Source organism: Coturnix japonica, chromosome Z (genome assembly GCF_054131305.1).
Source record: "Coturnix japonica strain WE chromosome Z, WE-NBRP24, whole genome shotgun sequence".
Taxonomy (NCBI): Eukaryota; Metazoa; Chordata; class Aves; order Galliformes; family Phasianidae; genus Coturnix; species Coturnix japonica.
This window is the reverse complement of record NC_140702.1, coordinates 62313478-62332064: the sequence shown is the minus strand read 5'-3', so window position 1 is coordinate 62332064 and position 18587 is coordinate 62313478. Positions and strand designations below refer to the sequence as shown.

At 42.6% G+C, this 18587-nt stretch overlaps 1 protein-coding gene and 2 long non-coding RNA genes across 5 annotated transcripts in view; 2 read left to right on the top strand and 1 right to left on the bottom strand.

Moving 5' to 3' along the window:
* LOC146754136 (uncharacterized) overlaps positions 1–7568 on the bottom strand; it is a gene marked incomplete at its 5' end in the record, with an annotated part of 50444 nt that extends 42876 nt beyond the window's left edge. The window contains 9 exons of the mRNA XM_085529279.1: positions 379–444; positions 547–615; positions 1490–1541; positions 2832–2888; positions 3452–3496; positions 4550–4636; positions 5270–5316; positions 6222–6259; positions 7043–7568. Of these exons, the coding sequence (XP_085385405.1) occupies positions 379–444; positions 547–615; positions 1490–1541; positions 2832–2888; positions 3452–3496; positions 4550–4636; positions 5270–5316; positions 6222–6259; positions 7043–7568 (987 nt within the window). The remainder of the gene's footprint in view (positions 1–378; positions 445–546; positions 616–1489; positions 1542–2831; positions 2889–3451; positions 3497–4549; positions 4637–5269; positions 5317–6221; positions 6260–7042) is intronic.
* LOC146754132 (uncharacterized) overlaps positions 1–18587 on the top strand; it is a 187709-nt gene that overhangs the window by 85154 nt on the left and 83968 nt on the right. The window lies entirely within an intron of this gene.
* Positions 7574–17900, top strand: LOC146754135 (uncharacterized). 3 transcript variants are annotated; one of them, XR_014939834.1, is made up of 2 exons: positions 7574–7973; positions 13246–17900. It is a non-coding gene; the product is annotated as an uncharacterized LOC146754135 (long non-coding RNA). The 3 variants fall into 3 exon arrangements; XR_014939833.1 differs by having other exon boundaries at positions 13243–17900; XR_014939835.1 differs by lacking the exon at positions 7574–7973 and adding an exon at positions 9495–9817.

The window sequence follows — 18587 nt, the reverse complement described above, 5'->3', positions numbered from 1 at the left end:
AAACCTGTAACTACATCCCTAGCTAAGGAGCCATCTAGGTGAAATGGATGAGACCTTTCAGAGCAAAGGAGGGGAAAACAACATCACCTCCTTTCACTTATGTCCTGATCATTAATCCTGACCCACTCATGTTTGGGACTGCAAGTCTCCCCTTTCACTACACAGCAAGTAGTACTGTGGTTTGCTTCTCTGTCAGCTACCTTGAGTGGTCTCATTGGCCAGCAGGTATTTAAGTGTCTCTACATGGATCAATGACAAACTGATGTTCTCTCTTTTGTCTGCTCTTTGACCTGTATGTGGCTGACAATACACTGCAGTTTCTTTCCATTTAAAAAGAGGGAAAGCACAAAACAAAGAGGTTGGAAGTTGCAGGCAAACCTTCAGTCTTATGACATCCATGGTACGTCCAGTCCCATCTTTCACATTCTTTTCCCACAGAAGATTCTACAAAGAGGAAAAATGTTTTCACAAACAGAACAGAGTAAGATGATTTTCTACAAAAGGACACAATGATTTTGCAGTTGACTGCGATGTATTAATATTTACCTGTATAAAGAGATTAAGGTTTTCTTCCTTAATATTTCCTAGGACTTCAAGTGTTACTGTCACTATGTCCTGTAAATGGAAAGACACACAAGACAGACAAGATAGATGCTTAAAAGCAGCATTTAGCACAGAACTGCTTATACTCTAAAGGAGTGACAGGCCAGACCCTTTCCCCTTCAATTATTTATTAAAAATCAAAACCACAAAACAGACAAAATACTGTATTTTCTCTCTAAATAAAACACAATCACCAAGATAAAAATGCAATTTACACTGTAATATGCAAGGATTGTTTTATTGCACAGAGCAAGAGAGAAGATTCTACCCTGACATAAATAAAAGCTGGGTTACATATCTGGAAAAGCAAAGCATTTCACATTCCTAACCTTCTAGCACACGTGCGGTTATAGGATTTATATCAAACTTATAGGAAAACCTATTTCACTGTTACAGGTTGATCTGTTGATTTTCTGTGTAAAAACAAAGGGAAGCACTCACAGAATGTGTCTCTCTAACACCTTAATTAATGCAAAGTTGTGAACAGCAACTCCCCAGTATCTACAAACACTGACATCATTTCGACCTACGGGATAAATATCAGGTGTAAGTATAGGGCTCAATTCTCAAATCTCAATTGCTCAATAAGGGCAAATATTGAAAAGAATAGTATTACTTGTCTGTTGTAGTAATGCTCTCCATGTACAAGAACACTGTTTCCAACAATAGAACTCTTAAACCATATTTGAAAGCAGAACTCAGTATATACATTTACTATCTATCTGTATCAAAGTACATGGCATTCAGTGTAATATTCCAGAGATCTCAAACATACTATTCTCTACCTGAAACCTTCTGAAAAAATAAGATGATTAGTATGCCATGGTTGCAGTTATCCTGAACTATCTTCTAACAGCGAGACTGAAGCAGTGCTTGTTGTAATTACCTTGTCGAGATGTGCATCTGTTGTCTTCATACTCTCGAATTTTTTCTGCAAGCTGTAAACTAGCAGATGTTGCATTTGCACTGGATGGATGCAGTGTCATTATCTCAAACAAGATCTACACAAACTCTTCAGTACTGCAGACCAAAACTAAAGTGCTGTTATCAAAGTAATTTTCAACTGCTAATTCAGCTTTAATCTCAGAATAGTTATGTTTAATTATGTTTGTTTGATCTTTCAAATGATCTGTGATAGGAAGTCTGCCACAGCTTAACTGCTGGAATTCCACTGTCAATTATCTAATTTGACTATAGTAATGTACAGAACCATTACGGATTTCCTTTCTAGATTAGGAAAAAAATTCTGACGTATGAGTGATAAAGCAAGGAGTGACCTATTGGATGGTCATTTCTGGTTGGATTAAAGCTGTCCTTGGGCCAAGAGAGTCTGTTATGGTTAGAAACGCTTTGTTCTAACTCAGCTGTCAGTGTCTTACAAGAAAGACTTAGGAGACCCATTTTCACAACAAGGCTAGTAGTACGACCTACTAACTTTTAACCATCATAGAGTAAGTCGCCATGCACTTCTATCTACATTTTACACTCTTACATCTTTATAAAACAAAAAAGCAACTTCTGACATCTGTGGGATGATTTGTTGGGCATCACTTTTTGAAACTATGTTAGGAAGTAAAAAAGGAACAAAGCCATTGCTTCTAAGAGTAAAATGTGCAGTATAAAATGAAGTGAAATACTATACAACGCTTTCTACTTAACTCATTCCCAAAGCTAATTCCCACTGCACACTGTGCAGTGTTTGCTAATTTAAAGCTCAGCCTCTTAGTCATAAAAGAACCAGAGGACATAACGGATCCAGGAACACGCTGAACAACATTTCCAAGGCTTAGGTTGTTGTGGAACTCAGAGTTTCCTGTGAAAACTAAGGTCTCCAGTTCATCACAATGTAAAGCAAGAAAGAAATTAAATCCTCTGAGTTTTAAGAGAACCAGAAAAAAGCACTGAGATCTTATTTAGTAGTAGTAGTACTAATGGACAACTTAAAGCCTCAACAAGGGAAACGGGGGGAAAACGCCAAACAATCGTGGGTGCTTTGGCTCTCATTTCATTTTACAAACCCTACAATCTTTTGCTGCATGTATCTCAAGTGGAAAAACATCCTCTTTCTATTACTTCTTACTCTTACTGAGAATTGTAAACAAGTGTCTGAATTAGAACATGTAACAGAAATTCAGATGCAGACTCTGCCTAAATGTAAATGTACCTACTTCATGCGTCTATCTATGCAATGAGCATTACTTTTAATAAAAGTGAAATTATTGCCATACCTGATTCCAGATAGACTGTCAAAAGCATGCAGGTCCAGCACATTGGAAAGATCAACTCTGCACAGATAGGGAGAGAAAGAAAGCTTTGTTTATTTTTGTTTATTTTCACTGCATGTAAGAATTATGTGTACTGAAGCTTCGATTACTCATTTTTAAACATATAAATAATTGTTCATGTTTGTTGTTTGTTTTTTCCTGATCTCCTATTCCAATGCAAAGCACCAGAAGCTAGCCCTATTTTCACATGTCAGCAGTCAGTGCTATCTACCATGGAGTAAAGCAGCTTTCAGCTGTACAGTAATATGGGAGCATAAAAAGAGAATTTTAGTGAATACAGTTAAAAAATAAATTAATACTAAAAAACAAACAAAAAAACAAAAAAAAAAAAACCACACAAGAATCTGTTTTCTGAAAGATGTGATTTGTATTGGATGCCTAAGTGTTATCTAATTCTCTGATGGGAACAATCGTTCTGTGCCTCTTTGAACACAAGCACACATTAAAACACAGTACAGGTAGGTATGCATGTGCACAGCCAACAGATCATAATGAAAGCTTGGTAAAAATAATGTCAGTGGGACAGGATTTGGTACTTGTTGGAATACAGTTTAATCTAATACCTCAACCTTTGTGTCTCCAAAATTTCGACAAGTCCATTTATTGACCTAAAACAAATAGAAAAAAGCAAAATGAGGTGCAAACGCAACTGTAATATATCGATTGGACAATTTAACAATGTAGAGCAATACAAGAAACATAACAACATCTCTCACACTGTTACTCAATGTTTTACAGTCCAAGAGGCATCAAGAAAAAGTTTGCTTTTGTGACATTTTATAGCCGAACCAAGGTCAAAATTCACAACTTCTGACAATAAAATACTACTACTGAACATAGCATTTTTCTTCTCCCCGTACAAACTGCAAGGTTAAGAATTCTCAAGAGTCTGAACCACAAATAACGTTGCAAAGTATTTCTCAATATTCCATTTTGTCTGTCACGGTACTGAGAAAGATGGAACACACCTTTGAACACTGCTTTGATTCAGCCCATTTGTTCTTTTACATCCATGACAATTATTCAGATATCTTCCATACCCCTTTATATTTGCTAATAAACATGTATGGACTAGCAGACATTGCCCCCTGTAGTTAACTCAGACAAATGGCAACAGCTGCCCAATAGTATAAGAATGTGAGCACTTAAGACAAAGGTCTATTTATTATAAGGCATTTTTTAGGCCTAATTTAGCCAAGGAAACGGTGTGGAGTTGCACCAGAAGAGGGTCAGGTTGGGTATTAGGAAAAGGTTCTTCACCAGAGGGCGGTAGACATGGAACAGCCCCAAGCAGCCAGAGTTCAAGGAACATTTGGAGAAAGCTCTCAAGACATAGAATTGGAATTTTGGGTGGTCCTGAGTAGAGCCAGAGGTTGGAGTCAATGGTCCTTGAAGGTTCCCTCTAACTTAAAAGCATTCTTTGATTCTATTCTATAATTCTACACTTCTGAGCAGGTAACATCAAATCTTACTTAGGCAAGCTGATAAGACTGTGGAAGCACAGAAATGCACTGGAAACATCTCCAGAAAGGGGCAGACTCTTTTTCACTGCTTTCTCACTGCTCTTTTTCACTACATGATCTGTTGGAACAATCATGAGATCTAATTTCTAATAACATTTGAGCATGTACAATGTCACGGTTATACCAGAAATTTCATACCTGACAGTTGTTCTGACTTTATTCAGTTCTTCCCTTGAAACCAAATCCGTTTTATTGACGATTACAAGATCAGCTAATGCAACCTGCCTATGCATTTGGAAAAAGAAAAAAGGAACACCTTGAAAAAAAAAGCAGCTTTTTGTAAGGCAGAAGCAGTATGTCTCTCATAGCACTGTAAAATTACTAGATTGTTAGTACAGGAAGGCACACATTAACCAAACCATCAGCCAACTAAAACATCATGGAATGTCTACAGTATTAGCTTCTAGAGGTTACTTGTGGCTTGTGCATTTCAGTAGACAAAAGTAGCAGCAGCCAGTGACATGAAAGACAAGCCATGGCCACTGAAATGTTTACAAGCACAGCATGCTGAGGCTTTTTCACTGCTAGCAAAAATGTATAGCTAATGGTGAGGAGACTATACTGAAAACTGTTTTTGTAGCTGAAAGTTGAGCTTCTTTCAACCTGTTATTTGTACTCTATCTGTTGTAGTTTCCATGGAAAAAAACAGGAGGCATTATTTTCAGATCAACCTACTTATTAGAAAATTCATATCTAAGCAGAATGATCAAATGAAGTACAAAGTAATTTTTGTTTTCTACCTTTGTTTAAAAGCAAGGGAGGGGAAAACCTTAGAAAAGAAAAAGAATCAATTTTGAATGATCTTCCGCACAGTGCAGTCACTGACTATGATTAAAAAAGTGGTTTTGATATCCATACCGAGATGCTTCGTTGACAAGGCCTTCTGGCTTCTCCTCTGTCAAGTGCTAGACAATAATTAAAACAACTGGATTAAGCATGTTTAAAAAATGCTCAAATTAATTTGCATTTAAACTATGCCAAAATCATTTTACACAATGTATGATTTTCATTCATACCGCTTAAGTTACTACGTTGTAAGGAACTGTTTTTATGGCCAACTATCAATGAAAAAGCTAGAAATGAAAAACTATTTCTGCACTTACCAATCCTCACTGTTCTGTAGGTCTGTTCTTTCAGTACACTTTACTTAGATGCCTCTGTTACCTGACATTTTATTCTACTTCCAGGCAACTAAATCATCTGTTAATCCGATACAGTATGTAGTAGTCCAACCCTCTAACCTCTCCTCCCCGTACCTGCCATTACAGTCATTCAATTACCTGACTTACAACCTTAAGTCACTTGTTACCACACTGGTGTCAGAGATATGTTCTTACTCCTCCTGCTGCTAGTAATACGGATCAATGACAGTCTCTAAGACAAAGTTCTCCCACAAATTCCATAGCAATGCAAAAATTTATTTGAAATACAACCAAGGTTCTTGAGTGAAATGATAAAACCTAGAACGAAACTATTGTCGTGAACCTGCTTTACCAGGATTGGACTTGATGATCCCCATTTGTCCATTCCAACCCCCAAAGTTCTGAGATTCCATGAATCACATGTCAAGTAACCTGACAACTCTTTGCAGAGATGCTGCTGCGTTGGTAAGAAGCTGAAAATTGCATGCTTATCAGTTCTTTGTTCCTGTTCAAAACACAGTACTAGTGAGCCACAATAAACGAAATATATCCTTATTTGTTGTAAGAATTAAAGCAATTGTAAAAAAAATTAACCAAAATGAACATCATTGCAACAGCTGTTCTGGGTAGCAGTTTATCTAAAACATGTGGGAAATCCAGTATCTTACCTGCAATCCATGCTTTGCATAAACAACAGATACAATACCTAAAGGGAGAACATTAAAATGGAGTAAAACCATTAGCTGCTTTAAGCACTCCTTTCCACACAACTATCATCACATTTGAAATCGTTTATAGTATTTTCAGAACTCCCAGCATATCGCAACACAGCACTTGTCACCTGATTAGTTTGCCTTAGTAACTCATACCTGTAGCTAAAAAAAGTCCACCAAACCAGGCTAGAGAAATTCTTATTTTTTGCTTGTTTTAGTGAATTGAAAAAGCTCTTCCAGTACAGAAGCAACAAAACAAGTAACTGGACCTCTGACAAGAAATCTGAGGATATGAAAACCAAGATTATGTCTCTAAATAACAGTCATTAAATTACCTGACTTGCAACCTTAAGTCACTTGTTACCACACTGGTGTCAGAGATATGTTCTTACTCCTCCTGCTGCTAGTAATACGGATCAATGACAGTCTCTAAGACAAAGTTCTCCCACAAATTCCATAGCAATGCAAAAATTTATTTGAAATACAACCAAGATTCTTGAGTGAAATGATAGAACCTAGAACAAAACTATTGTCGTGAACCTGCTTTAGCAGGATTGGACTTGATGATCCCCAGTTGTCCATTCCAACCCCCACAGTTCTGAGATTCCATGAATCTCAGAATATCAAGTCACATACGACTCTGAGACAGGCACCTCCTTTCTAAATAAAACTCTTAAAGGTTAAAAGGAACATTGGTGCTGATATATGTGAACCATGAACAGGGCTCAGCTGCTTTATCTCCAGGCATTTTCTGGCCATGTGCATGGAGAGCTTACCCCGTTGGCCGCGGCCATCTGGACGACGATCTCGATGGCCGTCTTGCTCAAGTAGCGGCCGTCGCTGCCCACCACCATGGTGCAGCCCTGGCGGTCGCGGAGATCGACGGAGGAGAGCAGGCTCTGCACGAAGCTGGGCAGGTAGTTGCGCTGGCTCTCCAAGAGCCCCGTGGGGCGCCGCAGCCCCCCGCCGCCCGTCGGCCGCTGGTCCTCGTAGGGCGTCGTCTGCACCGTCAGCACCGGGATGGGGTTCCTCTCCATAGCGATGCCCGGTGCCGCCCGCCCGGCCGCGGCTCCACTGCGGAGCGGCGGCCTCACACAGGCTCCCGGTCGGAGCCAACGGCGGGGCGAAGAGAGGCGGTTCCGTCCGCCTCAGCGGCGCGGGCTCGGGCTCCCTGACGGCCGGCCCCCGCGGGACGGAGGCGGGTCGGCTCGCCCCTCGGAGGCCCGGGGGGCGGTGGGAGAGCGGCGCAGCGGGGGTGCCTGGGAGGGCGCGGGGTCGCGCCGCCCCTTCCCCGTTCGGCGGAGCCCTGCCGGCGCCGCGCTGCGCGCAGGGACGCGCGGGACTTCCCAGAGCCGTGCCGTCTGCAGGATGCCCACTGCTCCCAAGGCTGATCCCAGGGAGCCCTCCTGCTGGAGGGGACACCTCCCTCTAGACCAGCTTGCTCAAAGCCTGCTCACGCTTCTTTTCATGCAGTCTAGGCTACTGTTGGCCTTCTGGGCTGCAAGCACACATTGCCAGCTCATATTGAATCTTACCTCAACCCACAGCCCCACAGCCCTCTCCTCAGGGCTGCTCTCAAGCCATTTCTCTGCCCAACACGTATCTGTGCTCAACGCAGGGGCAGGAAAAAAAGGTTCAGACAAGCTTAAGAGTGATGACTTCAGGGATGCCACATCTGTTTTTCCCAGTGGTTTCTCTTCATCAAAGGTATGTTATGACACAGCCTTCTTTATCTTCCATCACCCTTTCCCAGGAGTGCTGCAGGCCATGTTTCCTGCACACTGGTACCTGGGCACAATGCAGCCTTCCACGTTTAACATTCATAGCTTTCCTTTTTCTTTTTTCTTTTTCTTTTTTTTTTTTTTTCTGCTGCCTTTTTGCACTGTCTTATCAGAGCTTGTGTACTCAACAGCCATCAACAAAACTATCTTTTAATGTGGCAAAGATGAGTTATCAGGTTGGACAGTTCTTCAAAACACATAAATTGCTCCCGGTACCTACAGAGCTAAACAGAGGAGCCGCACAGCACGCGTGGTCTATAACAGAAGTGAGGATTTCATACACCAGCATCCATCTGCAGCATCCCTGGGAATCATATTTTTGAATAGTTTCATTTTTGTTGTATAAGTAAAATTGACGTATCCGCCAACTAACCTGACTTATCCCAGGACCTCAACTGTCTGGGGGAGAGATACAAACATGGACGCCATGATGTCTTCTCTCAATTTATTGTTGCGTCACACTCCTTATATAACATCCTAAATCCCACGCAGACGCGTACACCCACTAGGCAAAACCCGATGCACGCAAAAGAACCTATACACACACCTACCTAAACCCCCCGCCCACTAACTCTTAACCTACAGGCCCAACTCAGCTATTCTAGAACACTCCATCTACTCAGAACAATTGTATGCACTCATAAATCCTTACAATAACAACTTAGTACCCCAACATAAAATCCATGCAATTTCTTGGATTTATATGGGACTGATTATTTATTCATTTGTTGAAGCTCTTTATTTTTGTTGAAGTTCTTTATTTATTTATTTTTCTTGTCTTGGAAATGTGTCCAGCTGTACTGAGAAAATGCTGCTTTCACGTTCTTCAAATACTGAAGTGTTCTTTTCACTTAGCTAATTAAATTCACCCTTCCTTCACTGACGGTGGTGGCAGAAAGCACAAGTTTAGCTCCTAATGTACCTTGGATGTCGTCATCCAATGTCGCAGTGGTGTCAGTAAAATCCTTCAACAAAAAGCTGAAGACAAAATTCTCTTAAAGAAAAAAACATTTGGAAAGGAAGAGAAAAATATCACCATGAATGTAAAAAGCTCCATCACTAAAAGTACGCAGGCTTTTCCTTCCTTGCCTTTACTACTGCGAAGAAGCATAAAGTCAAGATCAGCTTAGGAATTTCTGAGGAGAAAAGAACATTATTGCAGAACAAAGCACGTAGAGGCAATAAAATAAATGCTACCACTAGACGGTAGCAAATACTAATTTATTGTATTCTGATAACAGAATATTTGACCATTAAAAAACAAACAAACAAACAAACAAAACCAAACAGTGAAATCCTGTGAGAAGGGAACAAGTGGGATAACTGCCTGACTGGAATAAAACTCTGTTCTCTCTGGAGACAATAACAGAATTTCTCATTGAGGATAATTCACTTAGTAGGCTCCAAATTCTAATTTCCTGGTCAAGTACCTGGCTTGTCTAATAGTTTGAATGTTTGTCTTCTAAGGGGCTAAGCTTTCACAGAATTATAGAATCACAGAAACCTCAGAGTTGGAAGGGACCTCTGATGGCCATCTGGTCTGACTCTCCCACAACGAACAGGAAACTTCAGGGCTTATTCCACGGAACTGGAGTATGAACCTTTCAATGATCCATACTGCACATGATGTTATGATGTGGAATATTGATAGCGGCATTACAAAACCATGACACAAGGGGCGCATTGCCAGGTGTTTTTTGGCAGGGCTGTGTGGAGAGTGTTTATGCAGATACGTGCTGCCGAAGCCTGGAGGGCTGCAACGGTACCGACGTGAGTAAATATGGACAGGCAAGCAGCATATGATTTATTTTCCGCTTTTCTTAGGCGGAGACAGTTTAAAGGTATAGACTTAGTAAAGGATCTCCCTGCTTTATTGAGCCGCGCGGTCTCATATGGCTTTTTTGCAAATCCCCACTCAGTGCACACCTTAGAGGAGTGGCGGCGGTATGGGGATAAACTGTGGGAGTTAGTTTTAGACGATGATAAGCCAGCAAAAAAGAGAAGTAAGTTGTGGAAAGCAGTGCATAACGAGTTGTTGATGAGTCAGGCGGAAAAAAGGGCAGCTCGGGAAGCTCAAGCTGCGCAAAAACAGAATCAAGATGATGGGCTGCCATGGGGCACTAGTGTCCCGAACCCCCCTGTTTTTTCCTCCGTTACCTTGCCGGCTGCAGCCTCAGCGCCCTCTGCACCCCCTCGCGAAATGCAGGCTGACCTAGGAACGGAGCCCACGGAGGTCTCCTCTAGCCCTCCCCCTCCGCCGTCCGGAGCTCCGCCGTCCGGAGCTGCCTCGGCGCCGCTCCATGTCTCGGCACCGCCTGTGCCGCAGCCGCAGCCGCAGCCGTCCGGCTGCTCTGAGCTCCCGGTGGCTCCGGAGCCGTCAATTCTGCGCGGGTCGGGTCCGATCTCTGGGGCTGGGTCTGATCTTGCGGGGACTGTCGCAAGGGAAAGACGCGAGTTGTGGTCTATGCTGGCAAGGCACGGGATGGAGGATGGCGATAATGAGTTAGTACAGACAGCAACTGAGAATCTTGCATTCCCTGTTGTTTACACTCCCTTGCCGCAGGGAGGAGTCCAGGCTGAGATTCAATCTCTGGACTGGAAGATGTTATCACAGTTGCGGGCTACAGTAGGGACATATGGGGTGACTAGGGAACCGGCCAGGCAAATGATAGATGATCTTTTTAGTGCGCATATCCTTCTCCCAGCAGATATTAGAAGCATAACGAAATTGATCTCTACCCCTCATCAGTTAATATTGTTTAATGCTCATTGGCATCAGCAGGCTGTGGCGTCCGCAGCAGTACAGAGAGGACCAGGAGACCCCTTAGCAGGTGTAACAATGGAACAATTGTTGGGTCTCGGGGCATGGACTCGAATAGAGGCTCAGGCGATTTCTGATCCTGAAGTTTTGCGAGAAACTATGAATCTAGCCAGGAAAGCTATGGATAGTATAAAAGCTGCGGGGGGAACGCCCATTTACATGGGAATAAGACAGGGGCGTGAGGAGCCGCTAGGTAATTTCATAGATAAGGTTGTGGATGCCATCAAGAAGGCTAGTGTTCCAGAATATATGCAAGGGGCATTGATTAAACAACGTGTGCTCCAAAATGGCAATTCCTCAACCCGATCTCTGGTTAATACATTGCCCGGAGATTGGTCAATCCCCGAGTTGCTAGAAAAGGCTGCTTCGGTTCCAACTGGAACCCAGGCATTCTTAGGAGTGCTTTACAGAAAATTAGTGACGGGTTGCAAGAGCAGGCAAAGGCATTTCAGGAGCAATCTAGATCCTCGCATACTCGGGTTTTAGCAGCCCTTGCACCCCTCCAAGCTGCAGTCGCTACAAGCCCACGCTCGCAGAACAGCTCCCGCATGAAATGTTTCCGTTGTGAAAAAACTGGCCACATCCGTCACGAGTGCCAAGCCACTGGGATTTGGTGCAGCAAGTGTCAATCCAACACCCACAACGCTGCTGTATGCTAGAGGGAGTCGGGAAACGTGAGAAGCAGCGCGAGAAAGAACAGCGGCCGCGCTCCGACACAAGCAGCCGTTCCCAGCCAGCGGCCGCCTGCCGCCCCCCCCCCTCGTCTTGCGCGTGTAACGTGGTTAAAGACACGGATGGACTGAAACCAGGGGATCGTTGTGACCCAGGTCCAGAAGATCCAGAAAGCGAATCGGATGCATTTCCTCCTGATGATACTTGGAAGGAAGCAGGAATGACAAATTTCCCTACAGCATCCTGTGATGTCTTAGAGCCGTGCAGAAAAGAAACAATATGAAGGGGTGATGCTGACACGTTGCAAACCTTTCCTAATCAGGTCCCCCGTTGGGAATCCCTGCCTTACGAGGCAGTGAAGGAGCTAAGGGAGTCAGTGAGAACATTCGGAGTTCAGTCAGCCTTTCCATACAATCTTTTGGTTACAAACAGTGACAGTTACGCTATGACCCCTCACGATTGGAAAACTGTGTTAAGAATGATCCTCTCTCCTATGCAATACACCGTGTTGATGACTGAATATCAGCTACATAATTTGACTGATACCTCTTTGCCTCAGACTCGGACAAATCCCTGTGACACAGCACCTCTTCAACTGTGTCAGACAAATGTCACTCACATTCCTGAATTTGGCCGTCTAAAATATGCACATGTAACAATAGATATTCATTCTTCTTACATATTTGCCACAGCACATACAGGTGAACACAGTCATGACACCCGTAAACACTGGTTATCTGCTTATGCTGCTATGGGAATCCCACATACTACAAAAACAGATAATAGGCCTGCGTATACCTCTAAGGCCACTCAAACTTTCCTCCAAGAAGGGTGTGTTAGACATACTACAGCCATTGCTCATTCTCCCACTGGACAAGCTATCACTGATCACATTTATCAAACATTGAAATCCATTCTTATTATTAAACAAAAAAGGGGGAATATGGGAGACACACTACAAGAAATGTTATGCAAGGTATTGCTTGTTTTGTTTGTGCTGAATTTTTTGAATCGTGTTCATAGAGATACAGCTTATGTGGATCGTCATTTTGAGGCTTCCCCAGTGCTAAAGGAACAGCCTATGGTTAATGTTTGGAATATGGCCACAGGACTTTGGGACTGTCCCCTACCATCGACAACTTGGGGTCGTGAATATGCTCTTATTTCCACAGGGACTGGCCCTACGTGGGTTCCAGCATGATATGTTTGGTCTCATCTGAAGGCAGAAAATAGCATCCAGCCTTTATAGTAATTGTAATTGTGTGTTTCTTACTTAGTGGTATTGCTTTGTAACTTGCTGTGTTATAGATAATATTACTAATAGTTTGACATAGTGTGTGATTTTCTGTTTTACCAATGCAGTCTCAAGGTTTAGAGTTGAAGGCATTAGCTAGGATGTTGTGTGCTTCTTCTATTTTAGTAATAGATCAGATGTGTATTAAACAGGATTTGATCTAATCAATACTAGAAACTACAGGAATAGCTCTTTTAATGTTTTAGTACTGTTTGGTTATGATATTATTAGCCTATTAATTAGCTTTTCTTAATTTGCAAAGACAAAACCTGGAAAGGAATCCCAGACAAAGAGAGAACATACCTCTTTTGCATCCAATTAATTGGGATCTGAAAATATAACCATGCATCATTTGACAAAAGTGCACGCTAATAGAACTAAATTTGATAGTTTATTTTGTTTTCCAAGCAGGTGTTCCACTTGGGCTCTATATCACGCACTGGCCATGCGGCTGTGGTGTACAACTGGAAGAAATCCTTCAGACCCTGAATGCAGGAGAGAATCTGTGATGGGTGAGAGAGGAAAGGTGCACCTTGAAGCAGGGGACGCCCTGCTGGCACTATCTGTCGCATCCACCACCAACACAGCTTGCTGTTTCTCAAGGGACAATAAGTATTAATGCCCCTAGTGATACTCTAGTCCATTTGTCCTCTAAAATTGGTTCTATTTGACATGCTACTTCATAAAATTGCACGATCATTAATCAATTATTAGCCCGGATAACTCAGTCGGTAGAGCATGGTTATGAGCATCTTAAAAGCATTTATTGCACAAATTTTAGTGGTCATTAAAATCAATATATCAGAGTATATGGAAATTGAAGACTTTTCCTGATCAGTTACAGATTAACACAATGGGACCCTCACAGATTTATTTTCAGGTTGCAGAAACTTAGGTTGCAGAGCAAACACATTTGTCCTTTACAGCAGGTTTAACAGTAATGTTGTTAAGTTGTATTTGACTTGTCTCTTTTTTTCACTTTTAGAGTATTGTTAATCGAGGTCTTGATTGAGTTATAATAGTTATGTTATTAATTTAAGTAGTGTTGTTACTCTATAGGCAGTATCTTGAAATTGTTGTAATACAAGAAGAATTCTACGGAGCAGCAGCCGTGGATCGAGATGAGAAGTTCACAGAGCAGCAGCTATGGAGCAGGATAAAACTACATGGGAACTGATTGAACAAATGAACTGAACTGATTGTTAAATATGATTAATCGGTCAGTAAATCAAACCCCTTTTCAGTTTAAAAGAAAACGGGGGAAGTGTGGAAAGTGTTTATGCAGAATGGCTTTGTGAGAAAGGACATGAAGAGATTCCATTATTGAAATTGTAAAAGAATGAACGTGACTGAAGACAAAGACGGTCTATCCTAGGGCCGATCACGGGCTAGGCAGCTGAGAAGAAATCAGGATGTGAAAAGACAGGGTATGTAGCTAAAGACAGGATATGTAGCTAGAGGCAAGGACGGCCTGAGGGAAAAACAAGATGTGTAGCAAGGTGAAGACATAGCTGTAAAGAAAAAGTATCCACAAGACTAACCACAAAGGTCAGATGAAGTAATGTGTAACCCACCAATCCTGAGCTTTACTTTTGCAATATGCATGAACTTATTACTGCTTGTATAAATGAGATGCTGTAACACCTAGTAAACGAGGCTTGTTGACCATGATAGCATGAGACTTGTCTCCCGCGGTTACTTCCAACAGGGCTGCACTGAATCCTTTCATCCCACAGGTGGTATTGGTATTGGGTTTGCCTCTGCTCAGGTGCAACATCTTGTACTTGGATTTATAGAATCTCATAATGTTACTTGTGCCCATTGCTCAGCACTGTCTAGGTCCCTCAGGATGGCATCCTGTCCCTCTGGAGTGTCAACTGCACCCCACAGCTTGGTGCCATCCACAAGCTTGCTAAGGGTGCACTCAACCCCACTGTCAGTATCATTAATGAACATATTAAAGGTAATCAGCCCCAGCATTGGTGTCCAGTTCTTACAGAGCACTGGAGAATTTACAGGTAATAGCCATGTACTCCTTGTAGCAGCTTTTTTTACCTCATGGAGATGGAGAAAGAGACATCGGACGCTCAAACTGAGCGTCATCTCCCTCAGATCAGTGGGCAGAGCAGGGATGTACCCTTGTGAGAGTTGCCCGTGTCTCATCTTCATTTTCCGTAGAGTGAATACAGAAATAACAAGCCGCATTCCCAAAGGTTCTGTACATGTTTCTGTTCTGCTGAGACTCTAACGAAGCCTGGTCTCCAATGGCAGTTCTCCTAGAAGTATGTCTCCCTCTGCATTCCCAATCTTTCAACACATACGATGCTCTAAACTTACCATCTACAAGGTCTACTGCCCAGTACCTGCACAAAAGTTTGACCTTCCATGTGATGTCAGGACTCACACTGTGTGTCCACGTGTTTGTCACACAGCTGTGGTTACAGCCCTCTGGTACTGTGTTACTGTGGAGATCAATGTAATTAGTCTCTCTAAGGGAAATCTCAGCTGAGATTTCCAGTGTACACACAGCATCCTACCAGGAGCTGCTGAGTCATGCAGAAAGCTGCTGAGACACTGCATTATCAAAATGTGCTTGGGGAAGAAGGCTTGTTATCTGCCAGTGTGTGTTCCAGACGAGTGCAGGAACATTAAGATTCTGCATTAAGTTAGTTGGTTATAGGGAAGGGAGAAGAATGATGCTTGAGGGTTATATGCCCACTAGAATTGAAGTTTGGAAAGTGCGCATTCAGAAATAATTTTCTTTCCCAGTAATGGCAATATGCAATATCAAGTAAGAAATGAAATTGAAGAATTAATCTTCTTCTTCAAATACAGGATGGCTTCAGTATTAAAATTAACATATAAATTTAGCCTCAATCCTACTCGCCCACTCACGTCCACATAAGGAGTGAATGACTGAAACAGTATACTGGGAGAATCCAAATCGTTCTTCAAACGTGTCAGCACGAACGCGAGGCCAGCCTGTTCAGCCAGCGTTCGCAGAGTGGCCCTGGGGCCGCAAGGAGGGCACGTCGGGGCCGCGGGGAGCACGCAGCCAACTGCGGAGCCGCGGGGAGGGACGTGGGGCAGCGCAGCACAGCGCTGTGTTCTGATCGCAGCCGCCCCGCGGAGCGGCTGAGTGCGGAGCAGCCGGAAGAAGGGCTTCCTGCGGAGTTACCGTCTGTGTTGTGCGCACAGGCGGGTGGTGAGCCGTGAAATCACCGTCCTGACAGGAGGAGCACCACAGAAAATGCACCTGGGCTCAGCCGCTCCGCGCACCCAGAGCGAGAACTGCGCCGTGAAATGAGGGGAAGTCCTCTTGCTCCAAGTGACTCGTGGCTGCGGTATCGCCCCCTAAAAAAATAACAAATCAAAATGAAATAGGACCACTTAATTGCAGGACTACAACAAAGGCTTCGCTGATCTTCTTGATGCTTAAGCTCGTTCTTTATGGTTTCCAGACACGCAGCCAGTTTCACTCCTTCCTCTTCAGCCACGCGTCTTCTCCCTTATTTTACCACGAGACGGAGCCAGAAAACAGAGGGCTGGGACCTGGGACCTGCAGGAACCAGGGCTGGGAAGTGCATGGCCTGAGACAAAACAGGTGTTCTCAAGAACGTCTGCTGATGCAAAGGAAAAGGTGCAATTGGGTAGTGCGTGTGGGCCAGGTGCCAGGAGTGGGATGAGATGGAATGGGATGGGATGGGATGGGATGCAATAGTACATTATGGTGCATAGGGAAGCAGAGGTTCTCTCATCTCCTATTTGCCCACACTGTAAAGGCAGGATGGAGTTAGGATTACCCACAGGTAAAGACATAAGGAGCAGACTCCAGCACCATGGGGCCCTGCCAATATGCCAAGGGCCCCAGATCCTTGCTGCATGTTGAGTGAAGTCTAGAAATGACATCCACATTTAGTGGCAGCCTGGAAACACAGCTGTATGAACAGTATCCTTTCCTAGACATATAACTGCTGGTCAGTCCAATTGGTTTGTTTGGGTCAGTTTGGTTGGTTGGTTAGTTTATTTTCCTGTTGGTTTGTTTGCTTTAATGGAACTTGTAAATAGCCAAAATACTGCAGAAGTTGTCTGCAGACAAACAAAATGTGTTTGGTTTTTGTTTTTAACATGTTTATGTTTACTTTATTTAAAAATAATAATAATAATAATTGTGAATTTAGTCAAAAGATATTCTATGATTCCTGAAAGAATGACTATTTTAACTTCAGCGCTTTCACAAAGGAAGAAAAAACAAACAAACAAACAAACAAAAAACCCCACAACAGTTTATCAAAAGAGATAGGATTTAATAATTGCTGATAACTGCATTGCTGACCCTGCATTTTTTCACCCTTCATGTTTGTAGTATGAACAGTTTGCCCCAGCTTGGCCAAAGGTCATCTTTCTCTGAAAGATATGTTCCACTTCCAAGATGTCAAGGTTCTGCTCACTGAAAACCCACAGACCACAGTGCATAAGATCACTATGAGCTGTCGGTTGCCACTGTTTGGTTTTCCTGCTGGAGGTTATTCACCCTCTGCTGGGAAACAAAAGAAAGAAAAAGAAACAGAATTCATTCAACCTATGAGGGTGCCTATACAAAAGCCTCTGCTGGAGGGAAATCTGCTTGGTGCATGAGCTCAAAACCTGAGCTCACGGACCTGTTTGTTCGCATCGAGCCTTTCACACCTAACTCCTCTACGATGTCGGAGCACAGCATTTCACTACCTCATCTCTTTCTGTTTGCAAGACCAAGCTTATTTTATGAGTGTCTATTACTTTTCTGCTTGGAGTGTCTTGAAGATGAATTTGTTTACAAATTCCATGTGGGCACAGGAAAATGTGTCAGTCAAAACTGTAATTCTGCATTATGAAAATTCCAGATGTTCTTACATTTGCATAAGGAATGCTACTTATTTTCTTTTCTCCCACTCTCCACCTTTCCCTCTTTGCTCTCTAGCATACAACTACAAATTGCTTTACTGAACAGATTGCAAAAATACACAATAAAAAGTGTATTTCTGATCATTTATCCCCCAGAGAAAATAAAAACATTATTTATTTTATTCTCCTTCTGCTTGTGCCTGTTCAATATCAGTATAAACTGTGGGATCCATTGAGTACACAAACATTACGAAGTATGAAATGCCAAATGAGAACACAGGCATTCACATTAGCAGTGATACTAGGCAACATGCCTGACAAATTCTAAGGTCCTACAGCCCACCTGCTTTAGGCTTCCCCCCTGTAGGGGAACCCTCATTGGGTTTGAGGGGTAGGGCTGATCTGTACACATGGCAGGCCTGCCAGCCATTGCATCCACACAGAAAGAAGTGTTTTGGAAAATCCAACTGCCAAGCAGATGTGGTCAGTGGCAAATGGTTCAAAAAATGGCACAAAAACCTTAACAGACAAATATCTAGGTGGAGAGTGAATGTAGTGGCATTCTTCACCAGAAGCAATTTGTAGTGTTATTCTGACACTGTAATGAAAGTAGGATAAAAGGGGAGTTCATGCATGCAAACATGCAATAAATTGTTCAAATAATTACTTTTCCAGATTCGGGAAAGCTGCCATTTAACTCCACACTGTTTTAAAGAAAGGTCTGCTATTACACCCTATCTCCTATTTCTATTTCTATTTCTATAGCATAGGGGGAAAAAAAAAAAAAAAAAAAAGAGCCTCTTATTTACTTATATATATATTTTTTCCCGCTTACTGTGACTGTTACAAGTTCTGCTTCACTCTCCTGA